Raw genomic sequence first — 18,246 nt, 5'->3', positions numbered from 1 at the left:
TATTTAAATGACTATTTTTAAACGGAAGAAATTTTAAACAAAAACCTACCTACTAATAACTAATACAAAAAATATGAAACCAATATCACGCTGAAATAATACATTTAACTGAAATTATCCAATATGTGAAACGAATCTAAATCTTCTCTGCTATAGAGGCAGGCACTACGTGACTACCTGTGAGGAAAATTAAATAGAATGCATCGGCCGGGAATCGAACCCGGGCCGCCCGCGTGGCAGGCGGGCATTCTGCCACTGAACCACCGATGACTGCTCATGACGCGCTTGTATAAATAAGCAAAACGTCGCGAGGCGCGTTTCGCAGCAAGGATGTTTTAGTATTTTAACAACTTCTAAAGTACTTATTAAAATGAAAAAACAGTAAAAGACATCTACATTAAATGGCCAACGTAACTAACATACTTATTTGTATGCTGAGAGTAAGGGATAAGTAAAACTTGAGTCGGCACAGCTGATGAGTCAACGGCGTGATGTGTCAACAATTAAATGCGTTTTTCTCTAAAACTATTCGCAATTTCGAAATAGTGTAAAAAGCAAATTTTATCTTCGTTTAACGTAGAAAATTAATAAAGTATTTTAAAGCATAAGGATTAATACCATTATGGAAAAATATCCCTCACAATAAAAAATATATTGAAATTACTATTTTTAGACAGAAATATGATCACTACACGTTATCCTTAAAAGATAAAAATATGCTCTCGCGGACTTTTTTGTAGATCTTATTAAGAGGAACAATACTCCAGTACATTTTTTTCATGTAGTACTTACCATTAAAGCAGCGCATGCGCGAGAGTGTTTCAACGGGTAGGACTTTAGACACATTTATCGTATTTATGTTAATTTACATAAGAATGTACAAATAATAAACTATATATAAACCTTCCCTGAGAAATACTCGACCTAATGGTGAAAACCGCATAAAAATCCCTTGGGTGGTTTAGAAGAAGAAGAGTTAGAAAGTTCAGACAGACACGAAAAGCGACTTTGTTTTATAAGATATAGGATAAGTTATTTTACAATATTTAAGTATATCATCACAATTGAACTTGAGGATTCTCAATATTTTCAACATTAAACTTAGTATTTCATAACGATGTAAATTGCACTGGTTGATTGATAAATGGGGGAAAAGGCAATAACCTAAAGTCTTTCTTAATATAGAATTATCTTACTAATCTTACTAACCTAAATCTCCCAATGCCAAAAATATAATTGAAAAACTGAAATGAACCGCATATTTATTCTAGGGTCGGTCGGTTCTTTATTTATGGCGCTTCGAGCGTGCCAGTTGAGCACTATTCACTTCGCCAATATTTATTCTATACATTCTTAATAAAATATGACCTTCTGAATATTCAGGGGAATGTTCAAGGGATCCAGGTTTTCATGCTAGTAGCGATACTGTAGCAGCCTGCATTTTTATATGGGTCATTAGATGTGAACTTTTAAATTATTTTTTTCTTTTTAAATTATTTTACTAAATCAAAAAACCATAATATATAATAGTTTTAATAACATCATACGTATATCCGATTGTTTCTTCCGATGTCACAGAGCCGACGTGTCGACAGTCGAAATCTCAACTCAGTAATGTCAGTTTGACAGATATGAACTGATTAAATGTTTAATTTTTGTATTTATTAATGAAAATATATAAAAAATATAAAACGTAATTGTCATTACTCATAATCTAATATTTGATGGCAGTTTCTATAATTGACCATAATGACTACGTTACGGGAACGCCAACTCAGTAAGTATATACATTTTAAATTATTTTTGTAACAATGCTGTAATAAATGTACTATTTTCTTAATCATATATCACTTTTTAATAAAATATCACAATATAAAAGGGAACATGCATAATAGATTTATTCCATATACTATGTTGTGTACCAAAAAATCTAATAAGAGCAATTAAAACAAATCATATTTTGATTGTGTAAAACAATACATTTATATTTTTTTCTACATTTCAGACGCAATCAAGCAAATGCTTAACTTAAATCAGCCACTAACCAAGGCAGTAGCAAATGAGCCATCATGGAAAGTACTGGTATATGATAGAATTGGTCAAGACATAATATCACCCCTAATATCAGTTAAAGAATTAAGAGAATTGGGTGTCACTCTACATGTGTAAGTCTCGAATATTCTACTAATTTTAAATTGTGTTATAATTAATTCTCTTTTGATCTAGCTAATTTAAATAAAACTATTTTTACAGACAGTTACACTCAGATCGTGATTCTATACCCGAGGTACCAGCAGTATACTTCTGTGCTCCTTCTGAAGAAAACTTGGGTAGAATATGTCAAGACCTGGATAATGGCATTTATGACCAATATCACCTTAATTTTATATCACCAATAACTAGACAAAAGTTAGAAGATCTAGCAGCATCAGCAATTCAGTCAAATTCAGTTATGAGCATTCACAAAATATTTGACCAGTATTTGAATTTTATATGTTTAGAAGATGATTTATTTATTATGAAGCACCAGCAATCTGACTCATTGTCATACTATGGTATAAATTATTTTTAAATAAGCAATTGATTTCACATTGATTAAGTAAGAAATTGGCATGGCACAGTGACACAGTGGATGACTGCAAACAACAGTTGTGGGTTTCATTTGAACTTGGAGGATCAAATTATAAATAATTTCCTAGCACTAGTAACAAAAAATCTGTTATTGAGTTTCACCACAAAATTACCAATATCTCCAAAATTGGGCACAATATGGGAAACATAATTACTTAACATTATGTTGCTTCTACCTAACCATGTAAATAGTGTGACAGTGTCTGACTACAATACCAATGAAATTCCTTTTCTGGCTAGATAAAATGCAGTATTAAAATAACCACTCACTCAACACATATATTCTTGAATTTTGGTGTGAAGTGATAGTGTCTGGGAAATATTTTTTTACAATTTAACCTGCAAATGAACACTAACACCATGCTATGCCTGCTAAATTAAAATGTATAATAACTATAACTTTCAAACAAAATTATTTTCAGCAATAAATAAGGGTGATACTAAGGACACAGAAATGGAGGCTATAATGGATGAAATAGTTGAAAGTCTCTTTTCAGTTTTTGTTACCCTTGGTATGTAGTATAAAGCTTTAAAAATACTTAACTAAATAATATAATATTTAGAAACATACAAAAAGTTGATTATAGTGGGGCTCAAACCCAACTTGATACCGTCCATGATGCAATTAAGTTTATTAACTCCACATATTCTTATTGAGTCAAATAAAAAAGAGTAAAACTTTAAATTTTTTTATACATTCCTAAATATTCTCAGTACTCATGTGTTTTAAGTTTTAACACATAATAAATTAAATATAATTACTAGACATAATATTATAAGGACAATATTATGTACGAACTTACACATAAGAAGATGTCGTTGCTTAGGGACACAAGTGTATGATAGTTGTGGGTTCAATTCCCACTCAAGGAAATGAAATATTTATTTAAATTTACATTTTCATTTCTTCACTCTGGTGTCGAGGCAAACCTCGGAATTGACTTCTGCCACTCAACACGCAATGCCTCCAGAATTCGCCGGAAAGTCAAGAACTGAGTGTCTTAAGGCTAGGTCCCCTGTGCTTACCCTGCTCTATACAGAGTTAAGCTGAAAAAAATAAACAATTGCTAAGTAATAAATTAAACATTTAGGTAATGTCCCAATAATAAGATGCAGTAAAGGCAATGCAGCAGAAATGGTCGCAAAGAAACTTGATAAGAAGTTAAGGGAGAATCTATGGGATGCAAGAAATAATTTGTTTCATGGACAAGCTGGATCATTCAAATTTACTCGTCCAATGTTGATATTGCTTGACAGAAATGTAGACATGGCAACACCATTACACCACACTTGGACTTACCAGGCTTTGGCTCATGATGTTTTGGATTTGTCTTTGAATAGGTATGCCATTTATTTGAACACATTAAAAAAAATTGATAACATTTTCTACCCATGTATAAGTTTACTAGTTTTATAGTTTTATAGACTTAAATATTATATATGTCTTAACACTAGGTTCCTCCTGCATATCCTGCTATTTATAAGATCTAATCCAGAGGATGTCCTGACTAATATCTGTCCGATATTTGTTTGTGGGCATACGGGTACGCGACCCCGGATCCTCGAGCCGCCACTCTTACATCCTCATCCAGTCCGTAAGAATGGTGTCCTAACTCCCCCCCTTCTTCCCTTAGCTCCCTCCTTCTACCTATCCTACCCCTCTATTTTCCTCTCCCTTCCTCGGTTTTTCCCCATAAAGGGGTTTTGGAGGTCAGACGGCAGTCGCTCCATTTAAAAACCGCCAACCGCCACTTATATGGACCGACAAAACAACAGACTGGGTACGGCTAGGGCGTCGCCGCAAAACGACGCGCAGGCACATCGCCCTACACCTGCGACAAGTGGGCAAGGGCTACCGTGTCATGTACGGGCACGGCTAAAGACGCTAGTACCCAGAAGGAAACTCCGCTTTGCAACGTGGAATATTGGCTCTCTGACCGGACGATGCAGGGAACTCGCAGATGTACTCATGAGACGTCGGGTCCAGTGTGCCTTCCTCCAGGAAACACGCTGGAAGGGCAATAAGTCCCGTAACATCGGACAGGGTTACCGGCTTATATACACTGGGTCACCTTCGGGTAGAAACGGTGTAGCGGTAGTGCTTTCTGAAGAGCTTCAGAATGGGCTCCTTGAAGTTGACCGTCGCTGCGACCGCTTGATGCGAGTGAGGGTACTGATTGAGGGCGTCATCACAAACTTAATCAGTGCCTATGCTCCCCAGGCGGGATATAGCGCGGCCGAAAAGGAGACATTCTGGGAGCAGTATGAAGGGGTGCTACTTGCTGTGCCGTGTACCGAAGTGGTCTTAGTTGGGGGGGACTTGAACGGGCACGTCGGTAGGGCTGCTGAGCCGTATGAGCGTGTTCACGGGGGTTTTGGGCATGGTCTTCGCAATGCAGAGGGAGAAAACATTCTAAGAACCTGTATTGCGTCTGATCTGGCCGTCGTGAATACGTTCTTCCAAAAGAATTCTCAGCACCTTATCACGTATAAGTGCGGGTCCCACTCAACTCAAATAGAATAGACTTATTGACCAGACGGTGTCATATGGGCAGGGTAACTAACTGTAAGGTCATTCCAGGCGAAAGCCTAACAGCCCAACATCGTCTTCTTGTCATCGACTTTAACGTCACTCCGAAGAAGAAAGTAGCCGAGAAACGTAGGCCTCGGATCAAGTGGTGGTTGCTGAATGGACCGATGCAGACCGACTTCCTGGCAGAGGTGAAAAGTCATAATCTTTCGACTAACACCGAGACTGCTCAGGATGCTTGGGATCAGGCTGAGTCGGCAATCATTGCGGCAGGCAGGCGAGTTCTTGGTGTTTCTAGGGGAGGACGTGTCATCGACAAGGAGACATGGTGGTGGAATGACGAGGTCCAGGAGGTGACTCGTGAAAAGAAGGCTGCCTTTAAGAAGTGGCAGGAATCCAACTCTCCTGAAGACAGACTGGAGTACACAGTAGCTAAACGTGCCAGTAAAAGAGCTGTAGCCAGAGCCCGCAGTGAGAGTTTGTCACCATTGTATGATAAACTTGAAACTGTGGAGGGGCAGAAGCTCATTTACAAACTGGCACGTTCCCGGGATAAAGTGACGCAAGATATTGCAAAATGTCTTTGCGTCAGAGATTCCCAGGGCACGCTGCTCTGTAATCATGACTCTGTGAAGGAGAGATGGAGAAGCTACTTCCAGGAGTTGCTGAATACTCAGCACCCATGCAGTCTTCATTACGACCCACCGCCTAACCTCGGACTTATTGCCCCAATAACCCTTGACGAAACACGTAATTGCCTTCGACGCATGAAGAACGGAAAAGCGGTGGGACCTGACGACATCCCGATCGAAGCGTGGAAATCGTTGGGCTCTCTTGGTGTGCTCATGCTTACTGACCTTTTTAACCATATCTTGAACACTGGTAAGATGCCGCATCAGTGGCGGCTTAGCTTTATTACCCCTATTTACAAGGGAAGGGGCAGTGTTCAAGATTGTGGTAGTTATAGGGGCATTAAGCTTATGAGTCATACCATGAAGCTCTTCGAGCGCATGATCGACCTCAGGCTCCGCCGAGAGTGTACTGTCTCTGAGTCTCAATATGGATTTCAGCCAGGATCGGGCACCATGGACGCCATTTTCGCCCTCAGAACTTTGATGGAGGCATACAGGGAAAAAAGGAGAGCTCTGCACGTGGCCTTTTTAGATCTGCAGAAGGCCTTTGACTGTGTGCCTCGTCAGTGTATCTGGTGGGCATTGCGATCCAAAGGGATCCCTGAGGCCTATATTGAGATTATCAGAGGCATGTACCACGATTCCGCTTCTATGGTTAGGACTGCTGTTGGCGACACTAGACCCTTCCCGATTATAGTGGGGGTTCACCAGGGCTCGGCTCTTAGTCCGTTCTTGTTCAATGTAGTGCTTGATACTGTCTCGGCTCACACCCAGGACCAGCCTCCATGGCTGATGATGTATGCCGACGACATAGCACTCATTGCCGAGAACCGACTGACGCTGGAGCGTAAAGTGAACCTCTGGAAGGGTACGCTTGAGAACGGCGGTCTTAAACTAAATGTGTCGAAGACAGAGTACATGGCCTGCGGGAGCCGGGACTCGAGCACCATCCTTATAGGTCCTGAGCCAGCCGTTAAGTCGGAGAAGTTCAGGTACCTTGGATCCGTTATGCACGAGTCTGGAGGCATCGACCACGATGTCCATGGCCGGATAAGCGCTGCCTGGGCCAAATGGCGGGAGGTCACTGGTGTGGTCTGCGACCGCAGAATACCGCCCAAGCTCAAGGGGCTGATATACAAGAGCATCGTCCGACCGGTTCTTTTATACGGCAGCGAATGTTGGCCAGCACTATCTCGGCACACTCTGGAGCTTCACGTCACGGAAATGAAGATGCTAAGGTGGATGTGCGGCGTAACGCGGTCTGACCGCATACGCAACACATTCATTCGAGGCAGTCTTGGGGTCCGTGACGTAGCGGATAAGCTCCAAGAGCGTCGCGTGAGATGGTTTGGCCACGTTACGCGCCGGCCTAAGAACTATGTCGGACGCAAGTGCCTTGCTATACTAGTTCCTGGGGCGCGACCTCCCGGACGCCCAAGGAAGCGCTGGTTGGATGTCGTGATGCAGGACATGAGAGCCAATGGTCTAACCACCGAGGATGCAAAAGATCGTGCAAAGTGGAGTAGGGTAAGTAGGAAGGCAGACCCTGGTAATAGCCGGGATTAATGCCAGGAAGAAGAAGATCCTGCTATTTATAAGTAAATTTTATTACATATATATAAATTAAAGCATATAAAGTGCTATTTCTATTTTTTTTCATATTAGAGCAGTTGTACCAGAGAATCCTGGATCTGTAGTTCCAGAACAAAAAAACAAAACCAGAACATGTGATTTGGACTATAAAGATTCCTTGTGGGCCGAACATAAAGGCAGCCCTTTTCCCACTGTAGCAGAAGCAATACAAGAAGATTTAGACAAATACAGGTAACTAATCTAATAATAGGATAAACTCAAATCCTGTAAATATGTAGAAAATTTTCAAATAATTGTTTTGCAGTTTTATTAAAAACTATTTTAAAATTTTAACAGAAATTCAGAAACAGAAATGAAAAGACTAAAAACGTCAATGGGCATAGACGCTGAGAGTGATGTAGCACTCAGCTTAGTTAGTGACAACACTCAAAGATTAACGAGTGCGGTCAATTCCTTGCCACAAATGATGGAAAAGAAGCGACTCATTGATATGCACACTACTATAGCTACAGGTATAATTTATAACAAAAAACTAACTTTATCAAAAATATTTACTATTCCGTCGTGGTTTATCGAACTGTATGTATATCGAACCAAATGAGGGCATTTTTTATTTTTATTTCCTCGCTTTGGAGAAAAGATTCATTGATTTCAGCATTTCTCAAAAATTGGGCGAAAAGTTAGGAATAGCAGAAACCAGTAGTGACGTAGGGGCACAGGCGTGAGTTTTAATGGTAACTGAGTATCTTAACACTTGGTACCCTTTTCCTATCCTGCTATGTGCGGGATACAGCGTGTTAAAAAATGTTTAAGAAAATATTATTTCTGTATGTTTGTACTACTAAATGTAATCATATTCCCTAAATTCATTAAAACTAATAATAATATTTATATAGTTTTAACATAATTAATAAAAAAAACCTTTATTTGAATTTATTTCTGAATCATATAGATTATAGATAAGTCCCAACTGCGTAAAAATAATATTACTTTTTAATTACAGCAATCCTAAATGCAATCAAATCAAGACGACTTGATTCATTCTTCGAATTGGAAGAGAAAATAATGAGTAAAAGTACTGCTATTGAAAGCAAAGCTGTAATGGACCTAATAACGGATACAACTGCCGGCACTGAGGAGGACAAAATACGTCTTTTTATTATATATTATCTGTGCACTTCTCATATCTCCGACGATGAATATAAGAAGTTTGAAAGTGCATTGTTAGCTGCCAATTGTGATATTAAGCCTATGTCGTATATGAAACGTTGGAAGTAAGTGGTATCCTACCATTACAAAAGATTTAGATAATATAAAAACAAAGTTTTTTGTCTTAAGATTGCTATTTTCTTATGTGGTTTTCGTGGAACATACATATCAACACCTTGATTCCCAAACCAGCTAACTCTACCAGCTAACTATATCACGTGACTTTTATAAGATACGCCGAAAACGTTATTTTTTGTAGACTACTTATTAAGAAAAATCAGCTTGATAGATGACAATTTTACCTGTATATTTAAGTCAATCATCAATTTTTTTCAACAAGCAGTCTGTAAAACTAATGCCAGTTATATACACAGATTGTAATGGTAAATTCCTTTGTATATATTATTTGCTTAATGACAAGACTAATTTATATTATTTTAAATTTTCTTTTGTTACAGGGGATTCACAAAAATGTCAAGTCAAGGTCAATACGAGGGTGGAGGCACTAAAACAGTTTCCATGTTTTCAAAATTAGTTTCACAGGGCTCGTCTTTTGTGATGGAAGGCGTTAAAAATTTGGTTGTGAAGAAACATGTAAGAGCATTTTTAATTTTAAGTTTTATCCCTAGTGTAATAAACCCAACCGTTGCTTATATAGGTTTTATAAACCCCACATACTCTGTAGGGAACAGACAGAGAACAGAGTGTTAGGTTGGGAATCTGATAACAACTAATTCCTGTAGCTGAGGTCTGAGATAATTGATTCATCACATGCCCTTTTTCCATACAATTAATATGTTTATACAGAAACTGCCCGTGAGTCGCGCGCTGGAGGGCGCGCTGGCGTCCAGCGACGGCGAGCTGTCGTGGCTAGACCCACGCGCGGCGCGCACGGACGCAGCCGCAAGAGCGCGCGCGCCTCGTCACCCGCCGCCCACCGACGCCGTCGTCTTCGTGGTGGGGGGCGGCAGCTACATCGAGTACCACAACGTTGTGGACTTCGCTAAGGTTATTACTTTAATATTTTTATTCTAAGTTAAGATTAAAAATATAAAAACTTTATTTTTCTTTATCAAATTATATCAACACTACACAGACACACGTATTTTTTATAATATTAGTAGTAAGTAGTTACTCATCATCTGATAAAATCTAAAGGCACATCATTCTCCGCTTTTCGGCGTTAAGTGGCAAAACCCAACGTCGCCCTTACCAGATCAAGAAGAAAATAATAACCGATTTAGTTAGATGATAGGTCAAAAACACAGAAATTAACCTTAATCAAAACTTAACCTTTAGCGATTTGAAGGCCTAAAATTACAAGTTACAAACACAGTACATTAATTTATATCTTGTCACGTCGCTTCTACTCATAACATAATGTGTTATTAACGACATTTTAAATATATAAATAATTTAGAACATCTTGCATCATCAAGTCCAGAATAGGATGAGACTGACAACTTACTAATCAATGTTGCGTTAGTCATAAATCACTGCATTTGTCACCTATTATCGGAGCAGGAAAACAAAAATATTGTTAAAATATTTACATTACCCTGACATATCATTCATTGACATTTTTTAACCATTGTTTTAAACATTTTCATAGCGTCATATGTACCCCGCATACAAATAACACTGCAGGATAGATAGAAAGAATCTAGTGTCAAAGCACTCTGTTTCCCACTTTCCGACTGAATCAGAAACAGAGTTGAGGGGCAGAACTCAACGCTGTACTCTATAATACCAGAGCGACGAAATTTTTGATTTCGTCCTCATCTAATTTAATCCCCCGAATGGGTAGCAAATGAACCCACAACCGACGCGTTTACACATACATACTATGTGCTACTGAGCCACAATTTTTAATACAATAAAAATAATTAATTCACTTTCAGCAACAGGCAGCCAATGGGCAATCGAGAAAAATAATCTATGGTGCAACGACACTACCAAACGCGACGCAGTTTCTAAAACAACTTTCTCTATTGGGAGAAGAACTTCAATAAGCATTCCCACTTCTTAGAAATCGTTAATTTATATTATATTATGAATCTGTAAAGAAAACTAGTTTTAATTGACATCCTATTAAATAAAACACGAGTATCAACAAGTTTGCATTTTATTTACAATGACATTGAAAATAGAGCTAACATCTATTATCTACTAATAAATTTTATTGTTTAGAACAAGAAGTATAAAATCTAAATCACAAGATTACGAATCAATCAATAGCATCAGATATTTTTATAAATAATATTTCGTCACCATCTTTTTAATTATATTGATATAAAATAGGGGCAAACATAATTTCACAACCGAAACAGCTAAATACGGCAAAATACTATTTCATATTACACAAGAAAGAAACTTGTCGATATATTTTTTGTTTTATCCCAACCCTTAAAACTATTGTGCTAACAAAAAAAAATGTGTCGCGTAATAACGTTAATTATTAAGTAATAACCGTCGAAAAATAGTAAATGTGTTAGGTATTTACTTATAATTTTATATAATAAAGAGATACATAGTTTTATTCAAGGAACTTGAATGCGTTACATTAGCACTGCATAAACCATCGTCAAGTAAGAATTTTATAGTAAATATTCATATTATTTCTAATGGATATAAGAATACTTAATTTTAAAGTATAGCATGTTATCACTGATCACGATATGGTTTGGCACAGTGAAATATATTTTATGAGTCATATATCTAACAGAGAGCAAGAAAAAAGTCGTCTTATCTAGAGCAACCCGCATTTAATATGGCAAGGGTTATTATTTATATTTAAAACAACTAAGTACTTTTCCACTGTTGAAATATTGATCAATGGTTTTTAAAAGAGCTTACAGTGTACTCAGGAAAAAAAGAAGAAAAGAAATAAAAATATTAATTTGTCCAACTGTACAATGAAAAAAAATTGCAAAAATATGATTAAGATTTTATAATTGTGCGTTGATAAATTAAAATCAAATAACAAAGCGAACCTGATACATTTTTAAACAACAGACAATATTCACAATTACAATAAGCCTCCATATAGATTAATAAGACAATAAAATGCTAAAAATATATGTTATTTCGTAATTTTACCAATATATATAAAATAATAATCCAATTCAAACTCTAATATCATAAATAACAATTTTAATTCATTATTTTTGTAATAAAAGAGTAAAGCCTATTTTATTTTAAATTTATTTATCACTTTTTTTAAAGGCTCAAACAATTTTTAATGGCACGAAACAATGTTTAATAATAGATAGTCATACAGATTATTTTATATATTAATAACTTCTTACCTTATAAAAACAGTGACAAACGCTACAAGTACATACAGATCATATTAAGAAGGCGCTTTTACACAATATATTCATACAGTGTACATATTACAAAAGTAAACAATAAGTACAATACAATACATAGAAAGTACATTGCAATGTCAAACTAATCAAGTGACATTAAAAATAAGTAAAAATCAGAACACAATTCAGATCAACTCATCTATTATATATTTTTAATGTTGTAACTTTCAGTATAAACTATAAAAAGTCGTAGTAAACATAATATACTTAAAACAAGTAAGTTTTCATCCAATAGAGATTTCAGAAAGAACTAGTCTACTACATAATAGAATATATATATAATTTTACAAAATAAAAAACCAACAAATAAATGTTATCAAGGAATTTGATTTAACAAAACAATAATATATTTAATATTTGCAAAAACATATATATTAATTAATATAAAAACGTTAAAATAGTAGTCGACTGTACATATTTAAGAGGTGGTGATTCATAAAGGTACTCAGTCTGGAAGTCTAGATAATATATTACTTGTATTTTTTAATAACATAACTTCATATACTATATAACAAAACATTTGATTTTAATTGAAATGTCATATTCAATTTTAAACATTGATTTCTCCCGTCACAGCCACCGTGAACACAAAATATGTTCCAATATTCAACATCATAAAGATGTATGTAGAACTGTATAAAAAATATTTGTTATAATGCTAATGTGGAATTCAATAATTGAATTACACATTACCTTTCTTTCCACATGTTTATTTTAAGTTTATTAAAAAAATAATATAATTTATAAGTAAGCTATGATATAAAATTTGTGATAAGGTGGACGGAAGATAAAAATTTGAAAATAAAAACGATAGAGTAGAGTTCATAATTTTCAATATTTAATTGTTAGATGATATCATAGAATGTATAATTTTTGTAGATACGTATTTAAATATATATTTATTTATTAATGACAATGGTACCTTTATGGAATGCCTCACTAAATAACTGTGGATACTTGTGAAAGTAAATTTAAATATTTCTTGGGAATTAATTATAAAAGACATAATTTCATAAAGTAAAAAGACAAAATATTTTATATATGCAATAGCAAAAGTGAAATACTGAAAGTTGGAATGTATTTATTTTGAAAACGTCAGTTTTTATTATTCCCTATAGGAATGTTTTTGGTATACTTATGAAATTTTATTTTTTAACTTAAAACTTTACAATACATAAAAAATAATAAATAACAAAGCCTAAAAACAAAATTTCCATAATGATTATAAAGTCAAATGACCTTCTCATTAAACACAAAAAATAATACAAATAATGCAAGTTAACAAAATTTAAATTAATATTATTAGTTAGTATAAATCATTAAGATAGAATCTCGTATAATTATGTAAAGTACATCTAGAAAGGAATTTAAAAAAAATAACTAAATATTAGGCCTTGCTCCGGGACAAATTGATTAGTTCAAAAATGAAAGAGAAATACATCATATTATATTAAGAGAGGAAGGAGTCAAATTTGGAATATTAAATTACATCTTATAGTAAAATATATTTGAAGACAACTATGTGAATGGTTAAATAGGGAATATTATAATCACACATTTACACTTACATTTCAACATAGCAACATTCCAATTTTAAATGCAGGCAATAATTGTATTAAGCTATTGTCGGTCCACCGCTTCTGCAGCAATGACAGATCAATAATTTCTAATACAATTATTGTACATAACATGAAGACAGGACCTAATCACAATTCTAGCAATTTTATAACTACCATTTTTAACAAACCTTTCAATTCTAAGAATATTCATAGCAATATTTGCAAATATCATGAATACTCTTTGGACAATCTTCTCAAATAGTAACAAACAGTAGTCACTCAACAAAGACAGTACGCACAGTGTGCCACATCGTCAGACCAATATAAAGCGCTAAGACATTTGTCTCGTAGTTCATTTATAACAATTGCAACAAACCTTAGAATTAAGTGGTTATCACATTAACTATAAGTAATTACTAGCACAGAATGTTCAGAAGAGAGTATATCCTAACTACTAATTTTTATTGATAAAAAGTAAATGAAGATTCATTAAAGATATATTTTTAAGATATAAGTTATATTTATATTTTTATGCATTCAATGTCATGTACTAAGGTTAAATAGAGATTGTTTATGACATGGATTGTAGCATGAGATTCTGAGAAAAGTGAGTAGTAACTTGCATCAGATTTTAGTAAGAAATATAATTAGATTACACATGTTAAATGTGTATACCTATACTTCCTATCATATAATATAAGATGATTTCAAAAATTTAAAACTGCATAAATGCTGTGACTAGTCCAATATACTAAAACATTTCGTTGATCATCTTCAGAATCTTATTGAGTGAATATATTCACATTTTAACATTTTTGAAACAAGACTACTAAAGCAATTACAATTTAGCAACAACACAAATCCTATGGTATTATATAGCATTTAGCAGAGCAATAAATATCATCAGTAGTCAACATCTGGTTGTAAAAGCGAGTTTTATGTTGGATTTCAACTAAGTGAAATGAATTATTTTTGTTTCTTTGTTTTGCTCTGGCAATAACAGAAAGCATGGCATTAAGTTCTTAAGCCAGTCACCTCATAACATTTCAAAAATTGGGCAGTGCATGGGGAACAGTGTCTTAATATTAAGGTCCCCTCTGTCTAGCAAGATACAGCATAAAGCTACAAAATCATTAATGGCATATCAAATGGCTTGTTATTTTATATAACCGTGTAATGTATAACATATTTCTATTTATAAGTACCTTAATCAAATTTTAAGTAGCTGATTAAGTAAGTCCCCTATTGCTGTGGCTTTGGCTGGGTATTAGTGTTGCGACTTGAACTGGTACTACTGAGAATCATTTTTTGCATCTGACGAATGACTGTGGTAGCATGATACGCCTGTTTCCAACGAGATTTGGCAAAGTTCTTCTTAAGCTGCTCTGAAACTGTGCCATGAATATTCTTATTGCTTGCTGCATTACCAGAAATCCATGGATGAGCCAAAGCTTGTCTGAAAATTATAATTATTAAAAATTTATATACATGAATATAGAATAATAATACTTATACCAAGGTTGGCAGTAAAACTTAGTATCGAAACATTCCAATTTCCAATAATTCCAGACACCATATTTTCAAAACTCAATGAAATTGAATTGAAGTCACATTGTGTCTACCAGACTGGAAAAAATTAAATGATGAATTTTACTAAGTTGGGATTAAAGCCAGTACACCATGATAATAAATGTTTCCTCACATAAAAGAACATGTATAATAAATACAAGATATACATTTATAATAATAAAAAATCAAAGGTCATTCTGATAAGGTTGTGGTGTAAACAGTTTCTATTTATAACATAATAAAGTAACACTAATTAAAGAAATATAAAGCTTGCTAATAACATATATTTCATCCTAAAATCAACATTCATATTATATTATAAACATAGGCCTGGATGTACCACTACTTACTTGCAAGAATATCTCTTTTCAACATCTACACACATCAAGTGACGAATGAAGTCTTTAGCAGATTCACTTATGTCATCCCAATATGGAGAGTCAAATTCAAAATCTCCTTTAAGAATCTGGGCAAAAAGATTGGCATCATTTTCATCATAAAAAGGAGGATAACCACAGAGCAAAATATAAGATATTACTCCTATGCTCCATACATCAACAGCTTTGCCATACGGTTTCTGAGCAAGGACCTCAGGAGCTACATATCCAGGAGTTCCACAAGCTGTTGCCATTATGCCAGAATCTTCAATTTTAGACAGGCCGAAATCGCTAATCATAATTTTGCTGTCTTCGTCTGCACTGTAGTAAAGAAGATTTTCTGGTTTTAAGTCTCTGTGTACGACCCCTTGCGAATGCATATAATCCACAGCTTCCAATACTTGTCTTATAAGATTAGACGCATCTTTTTCAGTGTACGAGCCTTTCTCAACAATTCGATCAAATAATTCACCACCCGTAACTAATTCCATTACTAGGTAAACCTTGTTCTTGTCCTCATAAGTTTCGAGCAGCTGGACAATATTAGGGTGTGAAAACATTTTTTTCTCTCCACTCTCAACTTTTGCATTTTCACTAAATCTTTTCAAGACTCTAATTTCATTTTCCAGTGAATCTTCTTTGCCTTTAAGCGCTTTCTTATCGATGATTTTGCAGGCGAACAATTGTCCATTCTCCTTACTTTCAATTAGGCGAACTTCAGAAAATGCTCCTGTCCCAAGAAGATCCTTTACAACATATTTATCCTCGATTGATGGTTGTTTCTCGGGATCTTTACTCTCTTTTTTTGATTTTCTACCAAAATCTTTTTTGCCAAATAAAGGCATCTTGTAGGCCTGCACTTATTCCCTAGAGATTCAATTTGCTCTAACAGCTAACTCTAAAAAATATCTACGACTACGTAGCTAAAAGCTATAATCTATATCGATATACATATATTAAAATGTAATAGACATCACGAAAACTCCTACTCGGTATTTTTACTAAGATCAACACATGCTAGACAAATTTGAAAATTGCTTTACACGGTGCAACTTTATTTTTATTATTATGGTAATTGGTAGCCTAACTACTTAAAAGTTATGAAAATGTTTAAGTAATATATAGAATGTAATAAAGAAAATTGGACAAATGTAATTAAAATATTTAAAAAAATGACTAGCACTGCCAAACTTCTATAATTAATAAAAAAATATAATAACAACAATTTTAACTAGTAACAAAATAAATAATTTTATTATCGATAAATAGAGTTAATAGAAACATTTTCCGACTTTATATTAGATTCTTACAATATATCCGACATTAAAAATAAAAACAATTTAAATTGAAATATTCGCTTAAGACTGGTTTTACTTTTTACTACACAGTAAATAGTGTTTTATAGTCATTATATATTAAGAAAAATATGTAATTTCTATTTAGATTGGACATGGGGTCAATGGATACATCTTATGTGGTGAATAGTTAAAAAATATTTGCATAGCATGTATGGATAAATAAGAATAATATAGGATAGGATTCGGAAAAAAGGATATAAACATTTTTTAATTTGAAAGAATTAAACTAAATTGGAAACAAAAGAATATATGTCTTCAGCGTTGCCACATTTTGTCTAGGGGAAAAGCGAGATATTTATGTCTGGAATTGTTAGAAGTTAGTGTGAAATTTAATAAAAACGATTATTTAAGTAAGGTTGTTGTAACATTATTTTTATTAGCCCAAAATTTAAATGTCCCGGGACAGGCATATCCCGCTTTTCACGGATTATTTTATGTACTACGAGAAATCATTACTATAAGTTTTTAATTACTTTCTGCAGTTGCAGCAGTTTCATAGAAATACAGTTAAATTTCAAAAATTCAGTCATACCTTATTTGGTAAACCAAAATAATATCGTATAAGTATAGAGACGTTTTTCGATAAGCATTTTATATTGATATCCAATATCTTTGTAAATTTTATTTAAGACTCAAATAAAGGGATAAATATTTTTATTTTGTCCCGCTTTTGGCGAAAGAATGTCGCTTTTTTACTTAAAATGTTTAAAAATCCCGCGTTTCATCGAGATAAAATCTGGCAACGCAGATACTTCCTGATGAGCGAGACATATAGCTATAGCATATAGCAGTATAACTTTTCCCGCCATTTTATTTAAAGATGGCTAAATGTAACGCACATAGAGCGAAAATATTTGCACTAGTTAAGCTAATTGTTAAGAGGTTAATCATAAGGTACAGCTTGTTATATTTTTTACCATCGCAGCTATTTTTTTTATTTTAATTATATTTATCTAAAATATATAAGTACAATTTTGCTATTGCTTGTATATGAGAATTTTACTTAATTATTTTTGATCATAATTATTGTTTTTATATTTTTTTATATCTATGTGTAATGAAAAGATGCATTTTTTTTAAGGTGTACTTGATTGGTGTTATTAACCAATGTATGTTGTACATGTTCACAATAAATGGCTCTATTTGTTTCTTTTTATTTTGGAGCATGAAGAATTTTATTACTTTTTTTGGGGTTCTGTACCAATTTTTAAAAGGTAAAAAAGGAACCATTATAGGATCACTTTGTTGTTCGTCTGTCTGTTTGTCAAGACCATTTCGAAATCATGAAACCGGCTTTATTTTCCTTAATATTTTTCTTCTTTTAAGTGCTTGTTATATTTAAAATAATGCATTATCTGAGGGGGAATCGAACACGCAACAGCCGTATTTACAGTTTACATTCATCCAACACTGCGCA

The 18,246-nt window shown here is 34.2% G+C and overlaps 2 protein-coding genes across 2 annotated transcripts; one reads left to right on the top strand and one right to left on the bottom strand.

Annotated features, from left to right (window-relative positions):
• The first annotated feature begins 1,590 nt into the window (after positions 1 to 1,590).
• On the top strand, positions 1,591 to 10,711 carry Slh (sec1 family domain containing Slh). The gene is made up of 11 exons (XM_085202592.1): positions 1,591 to 1,777; positions 2,006 to 2,165; positions 2,254 to 2,555; positions 3,054 to 3,143; positions 3,723 to 3,972; positions 7,459 to 7,617; positions 7,723 to 7,898; positions 8,390 to 8,660; positions 9,054 to 9,189; positions 9,403 to 9,603; positions 10,497 to 10,711. Exons 1-11 carry the CDS (start codon positions 1,750 to 1,752, stop codon positions 10,605 to 10,607), a joined length of 1,884 nt encoding a protein of 627 aa, XP_085058718.1. The 5' UTR covers positions 1,591 to 1,749; the 3' UTR covers positions 10,608 to 10,711.
• LOC146528736 (calcium/calmodulin-dependent protein kinase type 1-like) lies at positions 10,705 to 16,484 on the bottom strand. The gene is made up of 2 exons (XM_085202593.1): positions 15,445 to 16,484; positions 10,705 to 14,981 (listed from the first exon to the last, which is right to left on the bottom strand). The coding sequence occupies exons 1-2, from the start codon at positions 16,314 to 16,316 to the stop codon at positions 14,768 to 14,770; spliced, it is 1,086 nt and encodes a 361-aa protein (XP_085058719.1). The 5' UTR covers positions 16,317 to 16,484; the 3' UTR covers positions 10,705 to 14,767.
• Between the last annotated feature and the right edge of the window lie 1,762 nt (positions 16,485 to 18,246).

Source organism: Heliconius melpomene, chromosome 19, assembly GCF_056956725.1.
Source record: "Heliconius melpomene rosina isolate 202511_hmr_F chromosome 19, ASM5695672v1, whole genome shotgun sequence".
In the NCBI taxonomy this organism is placed as follows: domain Eukaryota; kingdom Metazoa; phylum Arthropoda; class Insecta; order Lepidoptera; family Nymphalidae; genus Heliconius; species Heliconius melpomene.
This window is presented reverse-complemented; position numbering and strand designations above follow the sequence as displayed.